Genomic DNA, 26,401 nt, shown 5'->3' with positions numbered 1-26,401 from the left:
CTTAACCGAACATATGATCAAAACTTGTTTAAATTGCTTAAGATTTGCAATGTTAACAACTAAAAATAATTACTTTTTAATTTATTTATTTTTGCTGAGTGGAAATTGTTTATAGGCCATATTTAGTTTTTTGTTGCAGTTAAACAAATTGGTGCATATGTTGCCAAAGGTGGGCAAGTTTGGGGGTATTGCAATTTTTTGGGGCAGGGGGGTAACAAAATTAAATAGAACAAGACAGCAATCCTGATTTTCGTATTTTTCCCTCTGCAGAGGGATTCCACCTTTGATCTCAAGGTCAGGTTCTCACAGAATGGGCTCCAGCCATCCCAGACAACGTACTATATCCACATCAAGGTTATGTTTTTTTTTTAAACCATTTACATCAACAAATGAGAAATTGCATGTGGGATCTTAACAGAAAACACATGGGGGAGGAGAATAACAGTTGCAGTTATATTCATTTGTTCCAGTGGAAAATATGGACAAAGAAAAAGTCTGTTGAATGTTGCGTGTCACATGACTGAAAGGCTGGAAAAGTGCAGTAATTCAACGGCAATAACAACTGACTCGTTGTAACAGATCCTTTTATTTTAAAAAAAGGTGTTTGTGTAGATGCAGACATTAAATACAATCTAAAATGTATCTTTTACATATATCTTTTTTCGCTCACAATACCTGTAACGGACGACATTAAAAAGTTGCATCTAGTAACATTTCTCTGTGAACGAGTGGCAGTTAGCATGTCAAAGTGGAGGACTTCTATACAAATGAACAATAAAACACATCTTTGCAAACATCTGTAACCCCCACATAAATTACATCAATCCCACACGTGAATAAGAAGGACAACGTCATGGGTTCACAAATTGTGACCATCGAGCATCCGTTCATAAATAGGAGGAAAAAATACTTTGGGCGACCACGATCCCTGTGACGTACGCCGTTAGTTGGTCGGGAGTGTTTTCAGTTCGAGTCCTCCAGGCTGCTGCTTTTCTGCTCCGAGCCGTAGTTGCACAGACGGACCATGATGCTTTGCAGGCCGGGCTCCACGATGCCGAGCAGGGGCCTCTGGGAAGGATCGCCGTTCCAGCAGGCCTCCATCAGCTGCCAGCACTCCTCGTCGAACGAGGACAAGCGTTCGGGTCGGGCACCTGGAGGCCGCACAGGGGACATGGGAGTGATGCTTTTCCAGAATAACCTTTGAACTTTGGGATTTGGGAGTGAAGTAAAGTTCCCGTGTGGATGGAAAAAAAGTACACAGGTGCCTTGAGATACGAGTGACCCGGCAAGAAATAGGAGATGTCGTTCGATCGACTTCTTTGCTTTGACTTGAGAGCAAACATTTGAGATACGACCGCTGCATGGTGGCAGTGAAATCACTTCACAACAAGCAGCAGTTTAGCAGAAGGTGGAATAATCAAAAAAAAAAAAAAAAAAAAAAAAAAGAGCGGATCCAAGATTACTGAGAAAGTTTACTGTTAAACTAAAGATAAAACATAAGAGACTTACATTTGTATTTGGATTACATTGTACATAAAACAACGACAGCCTTACTTTAGATGTGTCTGTAAAGCTCAAAAGGAAATCAACCCAAACATATTTTTTTCAAGAATATGTTTTATGCAAGCCCACTAGCTGAAACAGTTTTGAGCCACTTGTTTTTAGCCATCTGTGGGGGCGGCCATTTTGTCTTCAGTCGACTGAAAATGACATCACAATTGCTCACAACAACCAATCACGGCTCAGATTCGGAAAACTGGTCAGCCGTGATTGGTCGTTGTGAGCAGTCGTGATGTCATTTTCAGTCGACAGAAGACAAAATGGCCGCCCCCGGACATGGCTAAAAACAAGTGCATTTTGCTGCTTAACCTATATTCCACAAACGCAAAATTAATCAGAATGGCGTGTTTCAACTAGTGGGTCTGCTGGGAACATATTCTTGAAAAAAATATATGTTTGGGTTGGTTTGGGTTTGGAATGAATCAATTGCATTTCATTTCATTAGGGAAAGTTTTTTTTTGTTTTTTATATGAGCATGGTCACAGAATTCAAATCATATTTCAAGGCACCATTGCACCAATCTACAGCATCTCACCTTTTTTGACATTATTCCAGAGTTGGTCCTTGCTGGAGCATTTTTCAAAGTTTTCCGGGAGTTTAACGGAACCGGTGCACAGGTACCAGAAGAGGATTCCGAAGGCATACACGTCGACAGAGTTGTCATACTTTCCTGCGAGGAGGCGACATTAGCAGTCCCGCTATGTTTTTGTATTCAACATGTTGAAGGACAGTATACCTGTAAACAGCTCCGGTGCCATGTGGATGGGGGTTCCGACAATGCTGCCGGACATCATGGCCTCTGGTTTACAGAAGCCCAAGTCGGTGATCTTGGCACGGTTCTGCTTGTCCAGCTGCAATGTGAAAGGAAGGAAGGAAAGAAGGAAGGAAGGAAGAGTAAACAAAATGAGCACACTCACGCAGAAGCTGCAGTGGGCCACAGCTCGCGCCCAGGCACTCACACGCTGACATCACACCAGGTCCCGCCTCTTAGTGATAAACCACTAATCCTAATCTAGGCATTTTATGATAGCAATTTTTGGGGTGTTCCGGTACATTTACAATGTGTTTAGAAAGTTTAAATGTGTTTATCGAATGCGGGGAGGGGGTAAAATGCATCGCATCTGTCTATAAACGACTAAATATTCGCCTTTAAATGACAACTGTAGAGAAATTCATCACCGTACAAGAGTAATGTAAATGGCAATATTCTTCTATTTACAGTATATATTTTTTATTTTAGTGCACAACATCTAGCTGTCACCTTACATCATATTTCCTAAAATAGTAAAGATTTATTTGAGGTGATGAAAGTATTTGAGAGGAGCACTTTATTTGTACAAATTCTTGCGCAAGAGCTGGACACGCTGCTGAATGTCGATTAGTCAAAAAAAAAAAAAGAAAACTTGCGTAGAACTTGTGTCAAAAATAAAAAGGGACGATTTAGTGGTGCACTTCTTATTTTTTTTTAATCATCGCTAAGTTTAGATAAAATAGAAAACAATTGCACCAGCGTGTAGTTGAATAACAATGAAGGGAGTCCGAGAAAATATCCAAGGTCTAATCAGCTGACCGACAAATACTAGATTGGGTTTATTCTGACAGCCATGCTTGAAAAATGGAAAAACAAACGTTATAAAATGCAATAAAAATTGGTGGGCATATCCATTTTTCAGTGCTTCGTCCATCTTACCAGAACATTTTTGAGCTTTATGTCTCTGTGCAAAAGGCCCTGACTGTGCAGGAAGCGGATCCCCTCCACAACGTCCAGCGCGATCTGCAGCCTCTCCCTCAGTGACAAACCGGCCTGACATGAAAAAAAAAAAAAAAACGAGACATAAAGAGAACGTTACTTTTCTCAAGTCCACCAATGACCACTGCCGGTTTGGCGCTGTTTGGCCTGCTGCAATTGTCGCACAAGTGCATGTAAATAACCATGAAAACTTCAGTAACTCAACTCAAAAGTGAAACTTGAATATTGTTTCTTTAGAGGAATGATTTCAGAAAGACTGAACAAGAAATATTTTATTGGTATTAAAAGTCTGAAAGAATTTTTATTTCAAAAATTAAGTGCAAGCACGCCTGTGGCTCTGTACAAAAAAACTGTCGTGTGATAGGCTTGTTAAAAAAATAAAAAATTAAAAAATAAAAAAGAGAGAAGCCTAAAAGCTAGCAAAAATAATGAAATATAAGTCGTAGGGGAGTTTCTTCAAAAAGGGAGGAAGGCCAAATTGTGAGACGGAAGAGAAGCGCCTCCAAATTCCAGGAAAAAGAAAGCTGCATTTCAGAGACTAAATCAGCAGTACCCTCGTAATACAGGTTTATCATTACATGTGATTGTCACGCACCCGTGTAATGTTCTGACAGGCTCGCAAATGAGGCAACGGAGCCTTCAAATTAGGGCCGCTCGATTCAGCGATTTTGAAGCGTAACCGAATTTTCGTTAAAAGCGTTCAAACCGGCACGTCCGATTTTGTTATTTTTGCAGCATCTAAGCCACCGTAGTTTCCTCTGCATTTCCGCTTCCTCCCACGAGCGCGCAAGTCCGAAACAACGACAACGTCCACGGCTACCGGCGATTCTGCTTTATGAGAAATGAGTCCATCGCGGTAGAAATGTCCCTTTCATTAGGTTCTGCGTAAAAAGGCAGCCTGGGACAGGACTGCTCGATTATCAAACACATATGATTATTTGGGGAATAATTGAAATCACAAATTTTAAAAACGATCATTTGTTTTTGGGTACAAAATGTTTAAACGTAAAAAATGTAAAGACAAATATAATTGTCTTTGAAACACTTTAATTATGTAAGTTCCTCTTGGACCAAACAAAATTTATTAAAAAATTTTTTTTTTTAAAAGGTGTAAACAAAAATAGTGCATTGGATATAAACGCATGTCAAGAATCATTTTTTTACGATTATGCCAATTTTGTGGAGTGTAATAATCGCAATTGCAATTGAATTTCGATTCATTGCACAGGTCTTCCGTTCCGTCTCTGACGCGGAAGCCGTGCGTCACCTTGAGGCCGGTGTAGAGGTCTCTGTGCAGCCGCTCCATGATGAGCAGCACGGCAATGCTGGAGCCTTCCCCGTACGTGTGGTCGATGACGGAACCGTGCAGGTCGACCAGCCGCTCGTGCTTGGGCAGCGACCTGAGCACAAAGTGTCATCTGTGGTCACGCACTTGCGCAGCCCGTGGCGGCCGCCGCATTCCTCTGCTTTGCGATACTTCAAGCAAGCACGTGCTAAGGAGACACAATACTCTTGATGTGTTCGCAGAAAAGCATCAATAGCCCCGAATTCTGGGAAACAGCGGGGTTGCGAGGGCGCCGATCTCACGATAGGAAGAGCTGCTTTTAAAGCGGAAGTCAACGCAAACGTCATTTTTTTCAAGAATATGTTTTATGCAAGCCCACTAGTTGAAACAAGGCATTCTAATAAATATTGCGTTTGTGGAATAGTTTTGGGACTTGTAGACGTTCAATAAGATGCTCGAGACGCTCCCATGTTACGAACTCACCTCGTGTAGTGAAACTCCAAAGCTAGGTCGTTCCAGTGTTTATCATCCGGTGGCACCACAGACTTCAGGGCACATGGATAGCGGCCCCCCCAACTGTCGCACAAGTAAACAACTCCGTACTGGCCGCGGCCCAGCTCGCGGCCTATCTTTGGTTTACCTGTTAAAAGACAGAGAAATCATACAAAGCCATACCAAAAACATTTTCTTTCCCAAAATAAAATAAACACGAAAATCCTTTAAAAAAAAAACAAAAAAAAAAAAAACAACTATATTTTATGTGTATAAAACAAACTAAAACTTACTATAGATAAATGTGAAAACGTCCTTTGTTTTTATCTTTGGCAATTAATATCACACAGGAGCTTTCGGGATTCATTTTTTTTGTCTGTCCAGAAGAAAGGAAGGTCAAACAATCGTTTGAGAATTGTAGTTTACTTGACTTACTTAAACATTACTTAGTTGCTTTTGTTTTTTTTAAAACTAAAACTAACAAAAACTAAGCTAAAATGAGGCATTTAAAAACAAATAAGAACTAAACAAACCAGCTCAAAAAACTAATTAAAACTAAATTAAATTTTTTTTTTTAAAAGAAATAAAAACTAACGATAATGAAAAGTCCCAAATTCTCATAAGCCTTGTTCACCATGTAGCAGCACGTCTCGGAGGGAGCGGCTCTCCAGTGACAGACGGGCCAGTCGAGGGGCATGGTCCTTCCTCACACGCAGCCACAGGTCCTCTGTGCGCTCCAAGCGCCCCGTGTGGCCTTCTTCCAACTGCAATCGGTCACACACAAAAAATGCCGCCCGGTTAGCATTCACAAGTCGTTATGACTTTCATTCATCAAGCCCTCCAGTATGTTTCCGGAACAAAGATTTGCCACATTTGGTGGCCTGGCCGGTCGGGTCCTTTTATGAAACTAATTCATTGTAACTTGATCACCAAGGCCAACAACCCCCCCCCCCCCCCTTTTTTTTTCTCACTGACCTCCCTGACGTTGTTGTCATTTGTCAAATTAATAAATGCAGCATTCCTGGCCAACACAAACTTACAGGGATGAATGTTATTTTTCGGAGCCGCCAGCTACCGTAAATCAGTTTGTCCAAGCATCCCTTTTCATAAATTCCCTCCTACAGGTTTGTGTTCTCATCCGTCTTGCGGCAGACCCTCAAAGTTGGCATGAGAGCGGCCCGAAAGCCAAGTTCACACCGGCCGTGGATTGCAGCAATGTTTGCACAACTTGAATGCTAAATCTTTAGTTAATCCATTGAATGTAATTATTCTTTCAAGTTCATTTGGCACACTTTCACATCCGCTGTGCAAATATGGTGGCAAAATACGCAAACCCAAACTAACTGCAATATAATATGCTACACCTGTTATAATAATACTGTACCCCCCTGACAGAGTCAATCAAAACAAAACTTCAATTTGTTTTAAAAGCAGAATTTTTTAAATGATCTTGTATTTGACGTATTACTGAAAAGTGAGTGTGTTCTTCTAATCGATGTCATTGACTATTTAAATATACGTAGCTCAATAAATTATGTATGCTAGGGATGTAACGATTAATCGAAAATCGATTCGTGTCAAATAATCGATTTGATGAATTGAAAAAGTCTTGTTGATTAAATTTATCTAGAAAATGGCGTCTTGAAACGTTTTTTCATTCCAGATGCATAGCACATTTTGAACATCGCCAAACATCATTGCGTATTGCATTTGTGGATGGCTGCAGAACCACACTAGTGCACAGAGACAAAGCATGGTAGCAATTTTTTTTTTTAAATCGAATCGAATCGGGGCTTGAGTGAATTGCTACATCCCTAATATAGACGCATTTAAATTATATATACACACACACACCCCGGTATGTACTACTGTATATGTAATAGTGGACCTGCATGTTTTTAACATCCTGTAGTTTACAATTACATTGAAAAAATGTCAAATTATTGTCATTAAAAGACAATAAATTGTCAATAGGTTTGAATGTGAGTGTAAATGGTCGTTTGTCTATACAGTAGCTTGGCGGGCAAGCAGTCCAGGGCGGACCCAGCCATTTGCTCAAAGTCATTTGAAATAGTTTCCAGCTCCCAAGTGAACCTAATGAGGAGAAAACAGATGGATGGATTTATTGTGTGCTACATCTATTTTTTTATTTTTTTTTATTTTGTGATTCTTCATGAAAACTTTCTATAACCGGAATGTCCCTTTGGTTCCAAAAACATAAACGAGCCATGAAAGTTGCTTTTGAGCCGCATATAAAAACGGGACTCGGCAGTGAGTCATCTGTAGAACGGACCGTCGCGTGACGGCCGCTGTTCCAAACCGACACTAAGGTTTTCCTTCCTTTCTGTCAAGCTCAAATCTTGCAGCTCATCGAGGCGCGGCGCTTGACTGTGATTTGCTACACCTCCTTGATAGCATGCGGCGCGTGGCATACCTCAGCTCCTCTCTATTCATGGCACCGACACGATGACAATATCAGTTATGCTTTTTTTTTTTTTTTCCCCCCCGTGACTCGGCTGCAGTCCCCTCGACTCCCCCAACTCGGCGGGGAAAAAAAACGCGTACCGAGGATCTTCATAATCATTCTCTGCGTCAAACGGCTCGATCGGCAGAGAAGTGGCATCAGGCCTTCCAAAATCAAATCCGTGACGGCGGTCAGTGGCCTCAATACCGTAGCTATGGCCGCATGAGCCGTTGAGCCGTTGCCATGCGCTCTTGTTGCCTTGCGCTACTCTGACAAGCCTAACTTTGAGACGGAAACAAAAAATTTAAAAATTAATAGATTTAATTATTATTATTAATTTTTTTTTTTTAATGTTTTTTTTTTTTAATTTAATTATTTTTAAATCCGCCACAAAAAAAAATTGAATAAAAAAATAAAAATAAAAAATCAATATCGCCCAGGCCTACCCCAGCGCGCTGGTTGTAAAAAAAAATATGGTTTGTGATTTTCTGCATTTGAGATGAACGTAGGAACAAAGGAAACACGTTAACCTGACGCAGGGATGCCGCAAAAGCCTCGTGGGAGCTGTTGAGACGGGTTCTGAACTGGGAGCAGATGCTTCGGGCCAGTTTGGCGGCGCTGAGACTTTCGATGGCATCCTGGGCCACTTTGCGCTTCCATTCGTTCGAGATGGCAGGTGGGTTCACAAACGTGATCCTGTGGATGATCTGGGAGAGGCGCATGATCACCCCGCGGCCGTCCCACTACATGTGCTGGACTCTTTGCGTGATTTACCTGCTTGATTTGCTCCCACACCAAGCGCGTGACGGAGGATCCCGAATGAAAGGTGACCTCCACGTGGTAGGCGGCGTTTAATAACTACAACAAATGCATAGAGCGAGTTAACATCGAGGAGAACTCCATCTTTTTTTTTTTTCCCCCCCGCTTATCTGCTTCTTCTTCGTCTTCTGTGCGATGCACTGCGAAGGTCTGCGCACCTGCTTGAGGTGATTGGAGGTGATGTTGTGCACGGACGATTCCATGTGGGACTTCTCCAGACTGCTGAGACATCGCTCCAGCGTTCCGACAAAACTTTCTCTCAAATAGTCCACGGAGCTGATGAGCTTGTTGGCCACGGCTTGATTCAGGCGCAACACAATCAGCTCCTGGATCTGGTGGATGCAAGATTTGATCTCCTTTGACGTAACCGGCTCGCCGTTGGCCGTTACTATTATGTCTGCGGTCAGAGGGGGGGGGGGAAGAAAAAAAAAAAAAAAACAGCACTTGAAGTTAGCGATTACATACACTTGGATTTTCGTTTACATTGATAATACGACCAGCGGAATCCCAAAATCATTTACAGATTGCCAGCCGAAAAGTGGACACTGATTTGAATGCCCCGCAAGTCGTACTATCAAATTTGCAATTCAAACGTTTTCCCGAAAAAAGAAAAAAACGCACCTAATGAATAAGTTTAACTACCACCACTGAAAAGATTTCAGCCGACCGAGCGTCTAAATGAAACAATCAGCTGTCTTTAACTTGTAAGTCAATGTATGCATTTAATGGGCTTGTCTTTAAAACATTTAATGAGGAACATTTTTCATTTGTGTGTATTATGGTATCCACACAAGTCCACGTCCCAACCACGGTCGGCCATTTGAAGATGGCCGTACGAGACGTTTCTTGTCATGGAAAAAAAAAAAAAAAAAAAAGAGTGCAATTGTCCAAACATGGTCAAATGTTGGCAAACAAACGGATATTGATTTCGAGTTATTATGAGACGGCTAACATCAAGACAAGGGGGTGTTTTCATAACTTGCCTGGCGTCAACCTACTCACCCGTAAACTCCAAGTTAGCAGCATCCTCAAGCAACTGCTCTTTCATGCTGCCAAGTGTCTCCACAATCATTTCCTTCATCTCCTCCTGTTTGCGGTTAGCGATGGCCATGAGAGAGGTGAACAATTCCCCCTCTTTCTCACGGGTGTATTCCAGCCTACGGGGGGTTATCTGCAGGTCCCTCTGCATGTCAAAGGCCTGCAGGGGGGCGACGTGGGGCCGAAAGCGACAAATGCTGCTTACGGTTTGGTTCGCGCGCATTTTCAAGAGGAAGTCAACCCGAACATTTTCTTTACACGCGTTATGTTCTATGCAGTCTCCTTCGTCAAAACTTGATATTCCGCGGAATGCGAATCAAGCCCCAAAATCCACCCTGTTTTTAATCCATCTCACGGGGCGGCCATTTTGTCACTTGCTGCCAACTGAAAATGACATCGCACTTGCTCAGGGCTCAGGTAACAACCAATCAGTGGATTTAGATTCTATTAAAATCTCATAAGTCATATTCCACACATACATTTGTAATCCCAATGCCGCGTTTAGACGAGTGGGGGTGCATACAACGTTATTGTAGAGAACATTTTTGGGTTGACTTCCCCTTCCAAGACAAGCTCTTGAAGGAACGCCATTAATGTCCATATGTTTTATAAGGCACAACTTATCTGACCTGGTTGATGAAAAGATCGAGGCAGCGACAGTGGAGCCCGTTGAGCAGGCTGGCGGCCTCCACCTGTTGGTTTTGAAGCACCTGCCGCGTAAAAGGCACCAGAAGCCTGTGTAGTCTTTCGAACGCTTCGCCAAGCATGCTTTGCGGCTTGGCACCCGGGGTGGGCATCTGCGTGGGGGCCCCGCAGGAGCAATTTCCCGTTGGGCCACTAAGAAAGCCGAGGGAGAGCAGCTGCTTATGGAGGGCGCTCTTCTCCCGCTCCTTCTCCTTCTCCGAGCGGCGGCCGGGCTCCGGCGAGGCCGCGGGCATCGTGTCGGGGAGGCGGATAAAACAGATGGGAAAGGAGAGCATCTCTTTGACCTTCCAAAGCTCGGCCACTTGCTCGGTGTTTAAGGAATCCTCCTTGATGGCGTAAAGTATGATAGGGATCACATTTCGAGTGCAGTCTTCGAGGGCCTCCTCCATGGGCTGGACGCTCGCACAAGGCACCACCATGACCTTTGCTTCCTGATGAGGAAACAAACATTTCAGGCTCATTTAATTCATTCAGCCGCATTTAGAACTAAAATGATAGCCGGAAAAGCACACACATTCGACAAGTTCCCCCAAAAATCATATAATCCTAAAATACAACGACCGGTACTGTATTTTTTTTGGACTATAAGTACCACTTTTTTTTTTTTTCTCCCCATAGATGGCTGGTCCTGCGACTTATACTCAGGTGCGACTTGTTACTATATTATGAAAATTTGAGCTCGGACTGGCAGCCAAAATCCCCATTCCCTAATCAAGACTTTCTGTGCATTACAAAAAATATGTGTGGGTTGACTTCCTCTTTAAAGGACAACGATGAAACAAAAGTAAAATGAAATTCCCGGAATCAAATCCAAATGTAAGGGTCATCCAAAAAGCTTCATGGAATTGGATTAAATGTTTACCTAATCCAGTTAATGGACAAAGCACAATGAATTTAACCTCATTGGCTGAGGTCATTACTGTACATACAAACTCAGATTACAGATGAGTTCCACAACCTTCCAAGATTGTAAAGCATGCATGAGACAAAAATGTCATTGCATTCATATGAGAAGCTGAACGAAATGTAATTTTGGGTACAGTTTCTTCAGTAATTTGGAATTGGTTCTGGTTTGCAGCGTGTGAAAAAAAAAAAAGGCTGCTGCAAAGTACAGTATCTTCAGAGAGAGTAGCTCGACTAAACGAAAAGCAGCCTGAAGACCTCGGCTAAGAAAAACCTAAGATAGTTATTTTCACATTGAGAATAAGCGGTTTAGATGGATGGACGTTTGCTAATGACAAGAAATTAGCCTGTCCAAGGCAGTCGCAGAGTTTATCGCACTGAACATTGCCAATGACATGGTGCTCAGTTATACGCTGGCTTGGGGAGTAACGCAATGCATGCATCGGCGTTATGTATTCAGGATACAAAACACAATCAGATTACTGGTACATTCATTTAAAAAAAAAAACGTGATTTTTTTACGTGGGGAGAGAGATGCCATCAGTCGAGTCCTTGCCTGCTTTCAGACTAAACAACCTTTCCCGGAGTTACTGTAAGTAGATAAATGGTCACAATTTAATATGGAGTGAAAATGATATCAAACGCTCACAAATAACAAAACGTGATTTAATCACCCAACAATTCACAAACAAACTCAGTGTGTCCTGCAAATACAAAACATCATGCACAAATTAATGCATTTTGATTTGCACATGTACAAATTTCACTATCAAACAAGTATATCCTGCTCCAGATACATAGTGAATGTTTTACACATACAAAGAAACATTTCTTCAATTACAAATAAATATATATATATATATATATATATATATATATATAGGTACCCAAAAAATACTCAAGTACAAAAACAGAACAACACTTAAGTACAAAAAAAAAAATCCCTCAAGTAAAAAAATAAAAAATTTTCATTTTCCACCTTGCAGATCCACACACAAATGCCAGGAAACTACTGTTGTGGAGTGCGAATTACAGTCAATTTCTCAGAAAGTTTGCAAGTCGGAAAATTAGAGCCAACTCACGCGACAGCAGTAAGATTGTCCCAAAAAAACGGGGAGGGGATTTTTTATTTTGCCGAAGTTGGTAGTCAGAAACGCTAACGGAAGCCCATTTAAAATGAGATTACGATTACTATTTGGTGCCAAAAGTCATGTGACAGCGGTAAGATTGTGCCAAAAACTATTTGGTCCAGAGGGACAAAATAGCGGATAAACGGACGGCGGAGGGGTACCCCGGCTGTAGGCGGAAGGCGATAAGCGGAACGGGAATTTTTTGTAAAATGCCCCGCTCTGGTAGTCCCAAACTTTTTTAATAGCGGCCAAAATTCATTTGTGGCTTCCCGCCACAGGTGAAGGTGTATGGAAGGAAAAAATGCAGCTGGGATGTTTTATTTCACGGAGCCGATAAAAGATGTCAGTGATCGATCGGCAAATTAATGACAATACGGCCGATCAAAAAATACACATAAAACGCAAAATATTGGCCGACCCGATCATATCTGTGTAAATTCTACTACATTTATTAAAGTTTTTTTTTTTAATTATAATCATAAAATATATTTTATGGTGACATCGACCTGCCCTACAAGTTTGACTATTTCATTCAATCTGATCAGAAAAGAAACGTCAAAAACAAAGTAAACAATTCTAAGATATATATATATATATATATAAAAAACTGAATGAAATGAATAAAAATTGCATGTTACTATTTCATGACACGCCCCCATCACACTCATCCAAGATCTGTTTTAGCTCATTGTTGTTTTATGACTCACCATTTGACATTAAGCAGCCATTTGAGGGACAAGCCTCTAGCAAAGCCGACGTAGGCAAACATGCAGCTAAAGAACAAGATTATCTCCTTTGGCAGGGCGTGGAGAGCAAAATGAGTGGACATTGAATGCATATTTGGCTTTTGAAAGTGTACAGTAAGATAACCATTTGGTTACTTTAACCTAAACTGGTAAATATTAACATTAACATTACAGCTGCCTTGGTTGCTCACATTAATGTATTTCGTAGATGTAGTTCAATGATAAAACCTTTGTCGGACAAAAACGTCATTTTCAATTGACTGTTATTTCTATAAGCATTACGCACGTTTAAGACAAAATCAAATTTTCATGAAACGTTCACAATGAACAGATTACGGCCGACCTTAGCGGTTCCGCTGTAAATTTAGGTTGTATCTGTGGGAAGACACCGACTAATACGTACTGTGGATTTGCGTAACCCTTGGATAAATAAATAACAGAAAACGAGTTTGGAAGAGAGGTCATGATGGTAAAGGGGCAGACATGGCAACACAAAGGAGGCAGCCAGTCCCATCGCCCAAGAAACACGAACTGAGGCTGCCTTTCTGGAACAAAGATAGCCTGCAAGCATCCAGATCAATAGTGTTTGAATCTCTTTAACTCAGTTGATATCAACAAAGACCCCGCAAGAAAAAAAAAGTCAGTGTGGTTGTCTATTTTTGTAAGAGCTGGTTGGGGGAAAAAAAAAAACCACACACACACAAAAATGTGTTGCAAACACGCACTCAGTCAGGGGCATGGCTGCCAGGGAGGAATACAAAAAGAGGTCTCTATAAACTTCTGAATAAATGATAAAAAAAAGTTTTATAAAATGACTGCAAAGTAGTGCTGGTGTAGCTGTGCAATGTCAACACAGAAAATCGAGCACAACGTGTATATGACTACGAACCATAATAATACTAAAAGGAACATTTTGTTGTTTTTATGCATTAGCTCATGTACTATATCACACTATTGCTAGTTGGAACGTATTCTCTGGTGTTTATTTTGCTAAATGCTTTGTTTAACCCATTAAGGCCTAAAAGCGCCTGGCTCAACAGACCTAAGGTCGTCTTTGGAATTACCCTTGAAAACCTTGAAAGTTTTCCCAGAAATTCAACACCTACAAATTAATTAATATCTCAGCCCCTGTAGCAGACAGATACATAATTCCAAAAGAATTTGACATCTTAGACATGTGGCTTGCACACAGACCCGTGTTTATTAAGCTTTACCGTTTCAATTGAAGATGTACAAATAAAGTGTCAGTGTAAGAGAAGCACTATTTTTGTGCTGGTAATTACCATCTTCTATTCTGTTACGAAGACGTCGATATTGTCATCGTCTACAAACATCTATCTTGACTGTATATATCCCGTTCGACTGGTTCTGCTGGTTCAAAGTCCACAAGCGCGTCGTCTACATCACTGCCGTTACTCATTTCAGAGCTCCCGCGATCGACGGGCGACCGCCATTATGACTCGCGAGAATTCCGGAACATCCTCTGCGGGCTTACGACACCGTCGCGTGTATATTCTGATGCACAGAGCTGTGCACTTGACCCTTTTTTGCCGGTCCGGCTGCGACCCTCCAGCCATGACCTGGGTACCTTGCGGCCGCAACCCCCCCAACAAAAAGTGTCTGTGATTGACGCCGCCGCGGGAGAGATGCTAACGGCAGAGGCTTTTTAAGGATCATTAGTTGGCTAACGTACTATTCAAACCCATTCAAACGCCAGGCCCTGGCTTACATGAAAATGAATTTGAAATTGTTTACTTTGATGTGAGTATAGTGTTAATAGATATGAACATTAGCAAACTTAACTGTTATTTGCAAAGGCGTACTTATCACCACCGATATTCGCGTGGCTAATCAATTCTAAAAGGATTTGTTAGTGAAAGTGCTACTTTGTCCCCACGCCCCCAAAAATGAGTATTTATTTATTTATTTGTTTATTTATTTATTTATTTTCGCTTACAATATGACCCGGTAAGATTATCAAGCATTTTAAGAAACGAGACAACTCAATTTGGACATCATGATTGTTAAAGTTGCAGTCATTTGTTAACAAGTCGGCTGTCTTGTGTGAAATCGTGGAGCGCTGACAGAATTATGTATCTTTAAAAAGAAATACGAGGACAGGTCTGGACCCTTTGTCCATCGGGTGGCAAGATGGAGCCACACCGGGACGAGGAGGACTACCTAATTAGCGAGTGTCTCCTCATCTGCGGGGGGCTGCGACTGTGGCAGCAGTGTGTGAATACCACAGCGAGCAGAGAGATTCTGTGCTTCACAACACTGACCCAAAACACACTAATCTCTCTTTCATTGAGCAGAAACCTCAGGCTGGTTTAGTCCCTAAGAAGGAACATGTGCTCATTAACTGGCGCGTGAAAATCTTCCACGCCTTCTTAAATGCAAACATCGAGGCATTTCCACCAGCAAGGGCAGACAATTTTGATCCACTTCAAATGCGCAAAACTGCAATCAGAATGTAATGCTGCTCTGATAAACAATTAAAGATCAGAGTGAAAAGTGGCCACAACCCAAATAAGGGATCTTGTCTTTGAAGCAACATGTGATTATGAACGCAAATAAAAAATATTCCAGCACTAATTTTCAACTTATTTTCCATTGTTAAGCCCCTAAGGCAACGGTGAAGAATGCTATTTATCCAGCAATTTGTACCATGACGCTTTTCTAACTGCACAGCTACAAAACAATTTTCCAGATGCCAATGATTCAGTTGTATCTATGGCAACTTTTTCATAGCAACGGGGTTTGGGATTTTTTTTTTTTTTTTCCCCCTACATGACCTAGTCATGTGAATCGCACCAGACCAGCAGCATTGCGTAAGGGGGTTAGGCTGGTGGGTTGCCCTGAAGCAGCCACCAGGCCTGGCGTCTCACAGTTTGACATGAGGGGTTTGGAGTGACTGGATGACACAAATTTTCCGCGTCACACGTGACTGAGCATATCAAAATCGATTCAATCCCCGCAGCTCATTTGAATTTTCAGCTTTCCTTAGAGCAGGTTTGTAAAACTGTGAACAAGAATTCCAAACCTTTCCCAGAAAACTCCACCAGTTAGCCAAGAGAATCGAAGCATGTACAGCGCTAGTAAAACAAAAGCACATTTAATGTATTCATTGTGGACGGTGGTTGTCATATTCACCATCGCTTGCAGTAAGAGTTCTTGATGAGAATCTTATTAAATTGCACATTTCAAATTCAAACATGATGGAAAATATGCCTCGTAAGTCGAGCAGAAAATGAGGTGGGATCACCATTGTGCCTGACGTCATGTGAGGTGTCAACTTATCTTGCGAGACTTTGGCTAAGTGATGATGTTAAGGCTTAATTCCGCAAGAGTTTTTCTTTTTTGGCTTTGTGTGATTTGTGCCTTGCAGTGAAGAAGCAAAAAGGAAAATTGCAATGATGGCCACGGGGACAGCAATGGAACCTGGTGCATTGTAGGAAAGTGGCAAACAATATGACTAATGCAATATATTGATTGTCCTGACGTAAGGTGGAGTGAAAATAAAACGTCTACACACCCCTGTTCAAATGCCAGGTTTTAGTGATAAAAATATGAGACCCAGATAAATCGTTTGATAACTTTTTCCACCATTAATGTGACCTATAACCTGTACAACTCAAATGAAAAAAAAATATTTTAGAGAGGGTAATAAAAATAAACAAATGAGATCAATTTGATGCACAAGTGTGCACAGCATCTTATAACTGGGGGTGTGGCTGAGTTCAGAACTAACCAGTTACATTCAAACTTATGTTAACAAGAATCAGGACACATCTTCCACCACCTAAAGTGCCTCTGATTAACCCCAAATAAAGTTCAAGTGTTCTAGTAGACCTTTGCTGACATTTTTGTAGTCACATTTTACAGAACGAGCCATGATCTCCGGAAAGCTTTCAAGGAATTTCCAAAGTATGAAATACCATGGAACACAGTGAGGTCATAAAGTGGAGAAAATATAGCACAACAGTGACATTACCAAGAAACCTCCAAAAGAAAAATGGTCTGCCTGGAGGCCAATAGCAACAGGGAGTATTGAGGAGAGATTGTTAGAACATGTGACAACAATATCCGGACACCATATCAACAGTGGCGGTGGTAGCATTATGCTTCGGGGATGTTTTTCTTCAGTTGGAACTGGGTCCTAATTTTGAACAGTTCCAAAAATTCACAAAACCTTCAGACTTCAAGCCAGAAAGCCGCCCCCCAAAAAAGTAAAACAAATGCAGGAAATAAGAATGTTGATAACATTCGGACACCTGTTGTTGTTTTTTTTTTTCTTTTTTCAAACAGTTACTAAAGGAGTCGGCAAAGTCTCATAGCTCTGGCTGACTACCTCGCTTGTACCAACTTTCACATGTGTGGACACAAGAAAAGTGCAATTTCCAAAATAAAAGCAGAGTAAATGTTATGTTTTGACTTCGTGGTCTCTGTGAGGGCCAGTCAGACACTGTGGGCGGGTCGCACTTGGCCCACGGGCCGTACTTCACCCAGGTCTGACTTAACAAGAGTTTAGAAGCGATTGGTTAATTCTGAACACAGACACATTTATAATGTGCACCGAAACGCTCTCTAAAAGATTGCATTTTTGCAATTTACTCATACAGGATATAAGATCGCATGAACGTAGGGCTGGACCGATAATTCAACATCAACATATAACGGTGGAAAAAGTTTTGAGCTGATTTATCTGGGTCCATTTATTATTTCAGAAAAAAATGGCATGTGAGCAGGGGTGTGTAAAATTTTTCTAGTGTGCAACCCATAGTCAGCTATTTAAGGCAGTTAACATGCCAGTGAGAAACGACTCACCTCCCAAGCACACGGCGTAATCCCTCCCCCTTTTCTGTTCATCCCCATCTCGTCAAAGAGTTAGTGCATATGCAATTTTCTACTGTTGTTTGCTAAGTTTTACTACACAGTCCACGGTGCATTATTGATAATTATTGTCATGTTTACTTTGGCTGCGACACGTGTACTCCTGGTGCACCTTTTTTTTTTTTTTTAGTTTGGTTTCATTACACAGAGGTAAACATGCATGACAGTTAATCTTTAAATGCCGTCAGCGTGGTTGAGATGATACGAGGCCGACAGTCAGACCGTGGGAAAGAATTAACTCAATTATAATTATCGAGAAGAAAGAAACAAAACATTTTGAAGCTTGAGAACTAATTGGAAGAGGAACGGCGTCACAGTATAGATTATGGTTATCTTCAGGGGGTTCCACTTGGTAGCAAAACACAGCTCGTGTGTGACATAAAATGCCCCTTCAAACAAAATGTGTCAGTCTTCAAACAATCGAATTTTATCCGTTGTTTGCAAAGTGAAAAATTCCAAACATTACTCCAATATTGACTCGCTCTAGATAAATAAAAGCTTGTGCAGACATTCATGTGTGATTTTGCCCAAATGTAACGATATTTTTGAGGCCAGTTCATTTGACCCACATACTGTAAACAACTGACAGCAAAGGGAACGTTCTAAACCGATGTAGATTCAATTGATAAAAACCTACCTGAAGTAAAGGGTGATGCAGGGTGATCTCCAGCTCAGCGAGCCTGTGCGCGGGGTCCTCGCATTCCTCGTGGATCTCCAGGTCTTCAAGGGGCACCGTATCCCAACGGCCGCGGTTTGCCGCCAACTGGTGCACCAACTCGTACTGGCCGGGCAGTGCCAGACTGAGTCGTGTCTGTCTCCCGTGGGTGAAACACAACTTCCGCCTCTTGCACGGGGTGCCTTGGACGCCTCCGCAGGGCTCGCCCGCCTCGGGGCCCAGCGGCAGCAGTCTCTCTCCCAGCAGGTAGTTGAGCAGCTGATAGCGGGCAGTGCAGTTCTGGCCCAGAACCAAGATGTATGGGGCAGCGCCCACAGTGTTTCGGAGGAACTCTTCTTCGTGGCTGGGGAAAGCAATGCAGCTCAATTGCCCTGCGGAGAGAGACAAAATAACAAGGTTAATTAAACCACAATCAATAAGTCATATCCATCACTACGGTGAACCTGTTTATTGTTACGTTCAAGATCCACAAGACAGAAAACATCCTGTAGTTTTGGCATCATGCATCTAATTATCCAATTGTGGGATTCTGTGATTCTCGGGTTTACGGGAGCAGGGTTTTTGGAGCCGATCACTTATCAGCGAGTAAAAATAAATCGATCACCCATCCGATCACAAGATGGAGCAATAGATTCATTTAAATAACTGTTTTATTTACTATGTAAACTGTGGAACCTCGGATTACGAATGTAATTGGTTCTGTAAAATCGTTTGTAACCTGAAAGGTTCGTAAACCGAGGTACTGTTTCCCATTGAAATGAATGAAAACACCATCAATACATCCCATTAAGTACCGATCATTTTTCTTATCCCCGCGGTATCGAAAATGGTGTCGAGTATTGGGTATTTTACAGGGTATCGATATCGAGTTTGAAATTTTAGTACCGTGACAACCCTAGTTGCTTGAGGCAAAGTTAGCCACCACTACTTAGAGCTCGTAACTTACATTTTTGCTGGCGACTCAAAACAAAGAAATTGGTCTAGTGACAGTCCGTATCTCAAAAAACTCCTAAATCAGATAACGGGGTTCCACTGTATCGTGTTTCGGTGCGTTATGTGTAAAAGGCGGCTAAATGCCACGTGATCTTGTACAGCTCGGAGGGGAATTTTGCAGGATCACTGAGTAGAAGAGGCAATATATCGATAAATGAACGTGTAATCATATTTTTGCTCAGATTGAAGTCATTATTCAAGGATATCTAGCACACTGACTAAGTGTCAGTGTGACTCAGCATGGTCTGAAACAGTTACATAAGGAACAGAAGAAAGCAGCACAAGACTACAGATTTGTCGTCTCGCCTCCATATAAACACATTACTTCACCATTTATTGTGATTGGTATGCATTCCTGGATCTAACGCAGCAAATAAATGCTTAAAAGGGTCCCGTCTTATTGCAACTTCAAGCTCCATAAACTCCACGGCGTTGAAATCGTAAAATCGTAGAACAATCGCTTGACATCTTGTGATGCAAATTTATGTTGAGATATTTAAGGCCAGATGAATTTAGCGTTTGAAAAAGGGAGGACACGTGCTCGGCTGCTCCCATGAAAGGGAGCATTATCCCATGCTTTCTGAGTATGACTCATCCAATGTTCAGTCCAAGCTGAAGACAGTTATTTCGATCTTTTGGGTGAGCATGATATCAGCAAGCGTTTAGTCTTAAAACATGGTATCGGCCACTGGGGGAGGGAAAAAAACATTCATCCTGCATTTGAAAATGACCATCTTTTCAAATCATTATCTCACAACATATCACATCTAGAGGAAATGACTAAATTCGTCAGAGTTCACATGCGCAATCTAATTGAAAAATTATTGAATGAATTAGTGTCGTGGGTAAGATGGCGCCTATCCCAGCTGATTTTGGCCAGAGGCAGAGAAGATGCTCATTTGATGGCCAGCCAATCACAGGGCACATACAGACAAACAAACATCCACACTCACATTCGCACTTATGGACAATTTGGTCTTTGATCAACCTTACATGCATGTTTTTAGAATCAATCTAAAAAAATCTTTGTAAAAATGAGAAGAAAAAAAAAAAACACAAACAAATGATGAAATGAGGTGCATAATGCATAATGCAATGAGCCTAAGAAATCCACCAAAACTACAGTAGAACAAAATAATAATATGAATCAAAACATGCAAAGATGAGGATTAAAATAATCAGAGGTGAGCATTCCGTCTGACCGACGCGTTGCGATGCGTTCATATTACATTAGAAATGTGACCTCGGTCTCGCTCATATGATGATGAGGGGAGTCTTTTCGATCTCATTTCATGGAGACGTCACTAAAGACGACGTCACGTCATAACCATGCGTAAAAAATTTATCAATTTGAACCGATTGCTGAATTACTATCACTATAAATGTCCACTTTATGCTTCATGTTTGAAGTGGGATTAAATCAAAATCAAATATAAAGTCAATACTGTTACTCAAAACAACTTTGCAGATTCAATCTCCCCGCTGCCAGCAATTTACCTCCGTCCACGCGGAGCTCATTTTGGGCTGAGGATGACGTCAACGTCTGATATGCGCGACCTGGCGGTTCAGATTGCGGTCTCGTTGCAAAAAAATCTGATACGGATCCGATCTAGGACCACATATGAAAGTGGCGCAGGTCGCATTTGAAAAAAATCGGTATTGAGCCGTTCAGTGTGTCATAAAAAAATAAAATAAAAAAATCAGATACAGCTCGTATATGGGCAAAAAAATCTGATCCGGGTCGCATTTGCCTGCGGTGTGAACCTATCCTAAAATGCCCTCGTAAAACATGAGTCAGTGTGTACAGAAAGCCCTCTGTAGTGTTAACACTCTCACTGAGTCAGCCCGTGTGTTCTAATCTCCTTGCCCTCAATATGTCTTTTCTGGAAATTGCATGACATTGCGTAGACCAGTGTGTCCAAACCTGTAATGAGCAAAGGCGCATATTTCACATTAGAAAAATCTCACACTACACCACCGAACAAAAAAGTCACAAAATGTATGCAGTATACTGAAATAATGATGATCTCACAAGTGTACTTTGGGTGGAATCTGGGCCAGTTCAGTTGAACACAAAACAATTACAGTAGTGCCTTGATATACAAGTCTAATTCACTCCATGACCATTCTCGTGACTCAAAAACACTTGTATCTCAAGTCACCCATGAACCTTGAAATGAATGGAAAGGCCAAAAATCTATTCCAGCCACACAAAAAATACAAAAAGGAGAAAGGAAAAACATCGGTACTGTCTAAGGCTACGTTCACACTGCAGGGCGTGATGCCCAATTGGGATTTTTGGTTAAATCCGTTCATGTACTCATTTACATTACAAAAACAAATGCGACTTCTAATGTGAACGCAACACGTATGTGAAGTGCACAGTGTGCATGTGTACAAAGAGTGACGTCGACTGACGTGCACCCAAAAAAAAGACGTCACGTGGCGCATAGTTTACAGAAGTAAATATGGTGCGCATGTAGGGGCTCATTTTATCATCTCATATCGTCAGAGGATGTCACGATATCCAAATGTTACGATACCATACGATATGAACCTCACAATATGATACTCATCACGATATTGTGGGGAGGTTGGCGATGCATTAAAAGCTCACCATATTGTATAGAAGCTCATGATATTGTTTTAAAAAAAAAAAATCAGAATATTCTGTTTGTTTGTTTTTTTACATAATAACAGCATTCACAAAGAAATAGATGACCTCCAATGACCCAACATCGAATATTCAGGTACTTACTAATGCACGCACACATTCTGAGCGGGATCAATTCGTGGAGGAACTCAAATGAGTTATGTTCACCTTTATCTGCCGATTAGCGTGGGTCTTGAACATCTATCCATCCATTTTCGGTGGCAAAAAATTGCATCCAATTAAACTGCACTAATAAACTAACCATCAGGGGGTGCTGGAACTGTACAAATGGAAACCAGCTTGGACTTTTAAACAGATTTGCTGCTATTAATATCGTGACCAGATGACGACGATATATTGTGGCAATTTTAATATCGCGATATCACGTTGTTGCCGATATTGTGACATCCCTAATATATATGGATGTCAGTCTATTACAATTTTAAATCATAATCAATCCCAAATTCCATAGCTAACACATGATTCATTGCATATTATGGCAATCACAAATTTCATGTTATAAATGTATAATAAAGTACGTCAAGTTTTGTATACTCTTGTTAATTAACATAAAAGTGGACAATATGTTTGTTTTATTTTATTGATACAGTAATAATCAGTCATTTATAAACTTATTTGAAATGAAAGACATACTGTACTATACTGTGAAAAGGAGTGTAAACATTGAGTCAGATTTGCGATGAGGTAATTTTTCTGCCACTAGGTAGTATAGGCGTTTCATGTTGGACGGTGACAAGAAGAGTCAATTTTTTTTTTCAAATTAAGAGCAAATTAATTGGAACACAAAGCAACTTGTGGACTAATACCCATGTCGTTCATTGTAAATTACAACTAGTTCCCAGTCCCCACAAATACATCTATATATTTTTTTTTTTATCATATTTAGTATTGCTGAATTGTCTTATAGTGACTCCTTTGCACAACGTTGTGTGCCTTTATTTACTTAAGTTTTATACTGATGTACATCGTTATTAGTGATGCAGGTTTTCTTTTTAAATGAGACAGAAATAACACCAATGATGCGACATGAGCTATTTTCAGGAGTTGCTGAATGAATTACACTTCAAGTCAACAGGTGGACACACAGGTTAACTGTAGCTTCTGCCACCTCGTGGAAGAGCATAATTGTTCTTCCTGTCACTATATGTCTCTGGCATAGATAGGTGCACAAAGAGGTAATTACCATAAATTATCATTTTATTAAGTTAAATTGGATAATTTCCCACAGTGCTTGGGAATCACCGGCGTATACAACTCAGTAAGTACAATACATTTGTGCGTGTTTGCAAGGATGCTGAAGAAGGCAGGATGTTGACCCACCTGCCTCCAGAGACGCCGACTCCGAGCTCATGGCTGATGCACACGCGTTGCTGTAATTCTGTCTGATTTCCCGGAAGAAGGCATTGGTCTCCTTGAGGTTCTTCTTGAGCAGAGCGGAGTGTTTGTTGTAGCTGCTGAATGTTCGTGTGAGCTCCCGGGTTAGCGGGGTGCTTTTTTGCTGCACGTTCCCCTCCATGGCCAACTTGTGTGCTCCTAGCTTGTGCGACATCGCAACGACAACAAAAGCTAGCTTACCGACTTCACCCGTCGTTACGTCTGCATTTTGTGTCGGCCGTTGCAAGTCAATGAGGTGTATTTTTAAAAAGCAGTGTGGGGGCGGGGGGAGTCGAGAAATGTGCTAAATAGTGCGCACCCACATGGTAATCCCTGCCTGGGTTAGCGTTGTTAGCCGGTTGGCATCGCCTGTCCGCCCTCGTCTTGGCCTGGCACGGCAATCATAGCCGTTTACGTCCAGTAAGAGCGCGCTGGAACTTGACAGCCATACAGCTCGGGGATAACCACCTCTCTGTCTCTGGACCAACACAGCTCGAGTGCGGCAACAAAAACAAAAAAAAAAAAACAAACGAGGGAGTCTTCAAAGTGACGCCTCGGGGAGAAATATCTTCCTAAAGCACCGCCGACCGAAACGAACCAATGTACATCTTGCAGAACACACCACCAAATTAAAAGTATGTCTAGTGTCTCTCGAGGACAACGAAGAAGCAGAGGGTGGTCTAATGTGGTGCAGAACGAGGGAGCAACTCCTGCGGCTACCCATAAGACATGAAATCACAGCAAAACAGCAAATCCGTCAGGCTGAAGTTATGGAAAGTAGAGGGCGGGGTCCCGGTGGCGAAAGGCACCCTGGGAAATGTAGGCGGATGCCGTTTTGTTTTGTGCCGTTCCCCTTTTACCAGCAAGTAAAATTTAAAGACCAACGTTTCGATTGGCCTTGACATTGCAATTTAACCGTACTTGTTCATTATTATGACTTAATGACTTACAGCTACAATCTGATTGACTGAAAGATTAATTACATCCCAGATGCTTCAAATGAGACTGTGTCACTCCGATTAAATATATTGTCTTCATTAACACATCCTGCAAGGATTAACAATAAACTCGCGCTGGGCAGTAACTGGGCAAACTTTACAGTTCCGCCATTGTGTCAAGTTTCCATGCATCATTTACCTCCCTCTATTGGCAGACTGGCCAAAGTACAAAAACAGCACCTTTCACGTTATGGAAAGATCAAAAGTAAATAAATGATTACACCGTTATTTATGAATCATTATAATTGGAAATGAATACATACATGTGTTATTCCATTTTAAACTAAAACATTTAACTAACACAGCGCATACCGCTCTCTTGTGGATAGTAGCTGCCATAACACTACTACCACCTTATTTTCCAACCACTGTGCTGCGTCACATTAGTGCTCCGTGAGATATCTTCGTGTGCCGTGTAAAGCTATCCAGTTTCACTTAACTGATCTGAAAATGATCATGTATCTCCCACGAATAAAGTATATTCTATCTAGTATCTATGCCAGTAATTTATAGTGGCAGGCCGAACAATAAAATGCTCTTCCACTAGATGGCAGAAAGCACAATTACCTGTGTAAGGAAAGGCAAGGCAAGGCAATGCAAGCCAAGTTTATTTGTACAGCTCGTTTCATGTACAAGTGTTTCACATAAAACATTGAAAGTATTGCAGAAAAGAGAAACAAAATATTACGACATTACAAAAATCACAATAAAATCATCTAAAATAATTAGGTTAAAATAATTAAAATATCATTTTAGATAAATGAAAAGATAGGGTGGAAATTGGGATTGAAACAAGAGAATAAAGGATCGATTCATAACGTCTTCAGCCCTGATTTAAATGAACTGCCAGTTAGAGCAGACCTCAGGTATTCTGGGAGTTTCTTCCACAGGTGATGGAGCATAGTAACTAAATGCTGCTTCGCTTAGTTTGGTTCTGGTTCTGGGAACACACAAGCGGCCTGACCAAGACCACCTGAGGGCTCTGAATGAAGGGTACTAGTACATCTTGCATGTGTTTTGGTCCAAAAGTATTTAGAGATTTATAGACCAGCAGCAATATTTTATTTAAAATCTATTCTTTGATTAACTGGAAGACAGCATAGTGATTTGAGGACAGGCCTGATGTGATTGATTAATTGATTGAAATTAATGGAAATTGAAAACTGTATGTAAGTGTGTATGTAATTGGTTTATATGAATGTTCGGGTATATGCGTAGCAACTTTTGGTAATTAGGATGCCAAGCACATAAGAGAGTGGGTTTTTTTTGTTTGTTTTTTGGGGTGGGGGGGGCAGGGTTAAGCATTGTGTAGCGTTTTTGTGTTTTAGGTTTTTTTTTGTAGTTGTGCTGAAACGTAATAAATATATTGTTTAAAAAAAATTAAGCAGTTGGTTTTGTGGACATTGATTTTCTAACCATAATATGAGTGGTACTGGTACGGAACAATATTGAATTAAATGTTCCAAATTTGTATTTTACTGTGGCTTAAACTATTTATTTACTCTAGTACATTTACTGAATTGTGTTTTTAAACATTTATACTGTTACCTTTTTCTTTTCTTTTTTTTACTTTTACCTGTTGCTGTGGTTTACAGTAATATTTAATATACTTTTTAGGAATAAAACCTCTGCCTAGTTTTTGATGAGCACATGGGCGGGGCACCCATATTAGTGAATTTTTAATTTTGGTCACTATGGTCGTGCTTGAAAGCGAAATATTTTTTGAGGTGGTTCATGGTGTAAAAGGTTTGAAACCAGTGACCACTGTCATGACATTTGGTTTTCATACCAAGTGATAATTTTCCTCCATGCAAGTTTGATAGAGTTTATTTTCTGCTACAAACTCCCTTAATCGCACGTTATTCGCAACAACATCCAATCCATCCGGGTTATGTTTGTTT

At 41.1% G+C, this 26,401-nt stretch overlaps 1 protein-coding gene across 1 annotated transcript; it reads right to left on the bottom strand.

Annotated features, from left to right (window-relative positions):
- Positions 1–567: 567 nt before the first annotated feature.
- On the bottom strand, positions 568–24,300 carry dstyk (dual serine/threonine and tyrosine protein kinase). Its single transcript, XM_086041344.1, has 14 exons — positions 23,449–24,300; positions 18,423–18,832; positions 10,038–10,544; positions 9,373–9,568; positions 8,529–8,767; positions 8,326–8,409; positions 8,082–8,258; positions 5,722–5,851; positions 5,079–5,235; positions 4,578–4,710; positions 3,251–3,364; positions 2,297–2,411; positions 2,096–2,230; positions 568–1,151 (listed from the first exon to the last, which is right to left on the bottom strand). The coding sequence occupies exons 1-14, from the start codon at positions 23,675–23,677 to the stop codon at positions 964–966; spliced, it is 2,814 nt and encodes a 937-aa protein (XP_085897470.1). The 5' UTR covers positions 23,678–24,300; the 3' UTR covers positions 568–963.
- Positions 24,301–26,401: the final 2,101 nt, after the last annotated feature.

This window comes from Filicampus tigris, chromosome 9, assembly GCF_054856515.1.
Source record: "Filicampus tigris isolate MCC_2025a chromosome 9, RoL_Ftig_1.0, whole genome shotgun sequence".
Taxonomy (NCBI): Eukaryota; Metazoa; Chordata; class Actinopteri; order Syngnathiformes; family Syngnathidae; genus Filicampus; species Filicampus tigris.
This window is presented reverse-complemented; position numbering and strand designations above follow the sequence as displayed.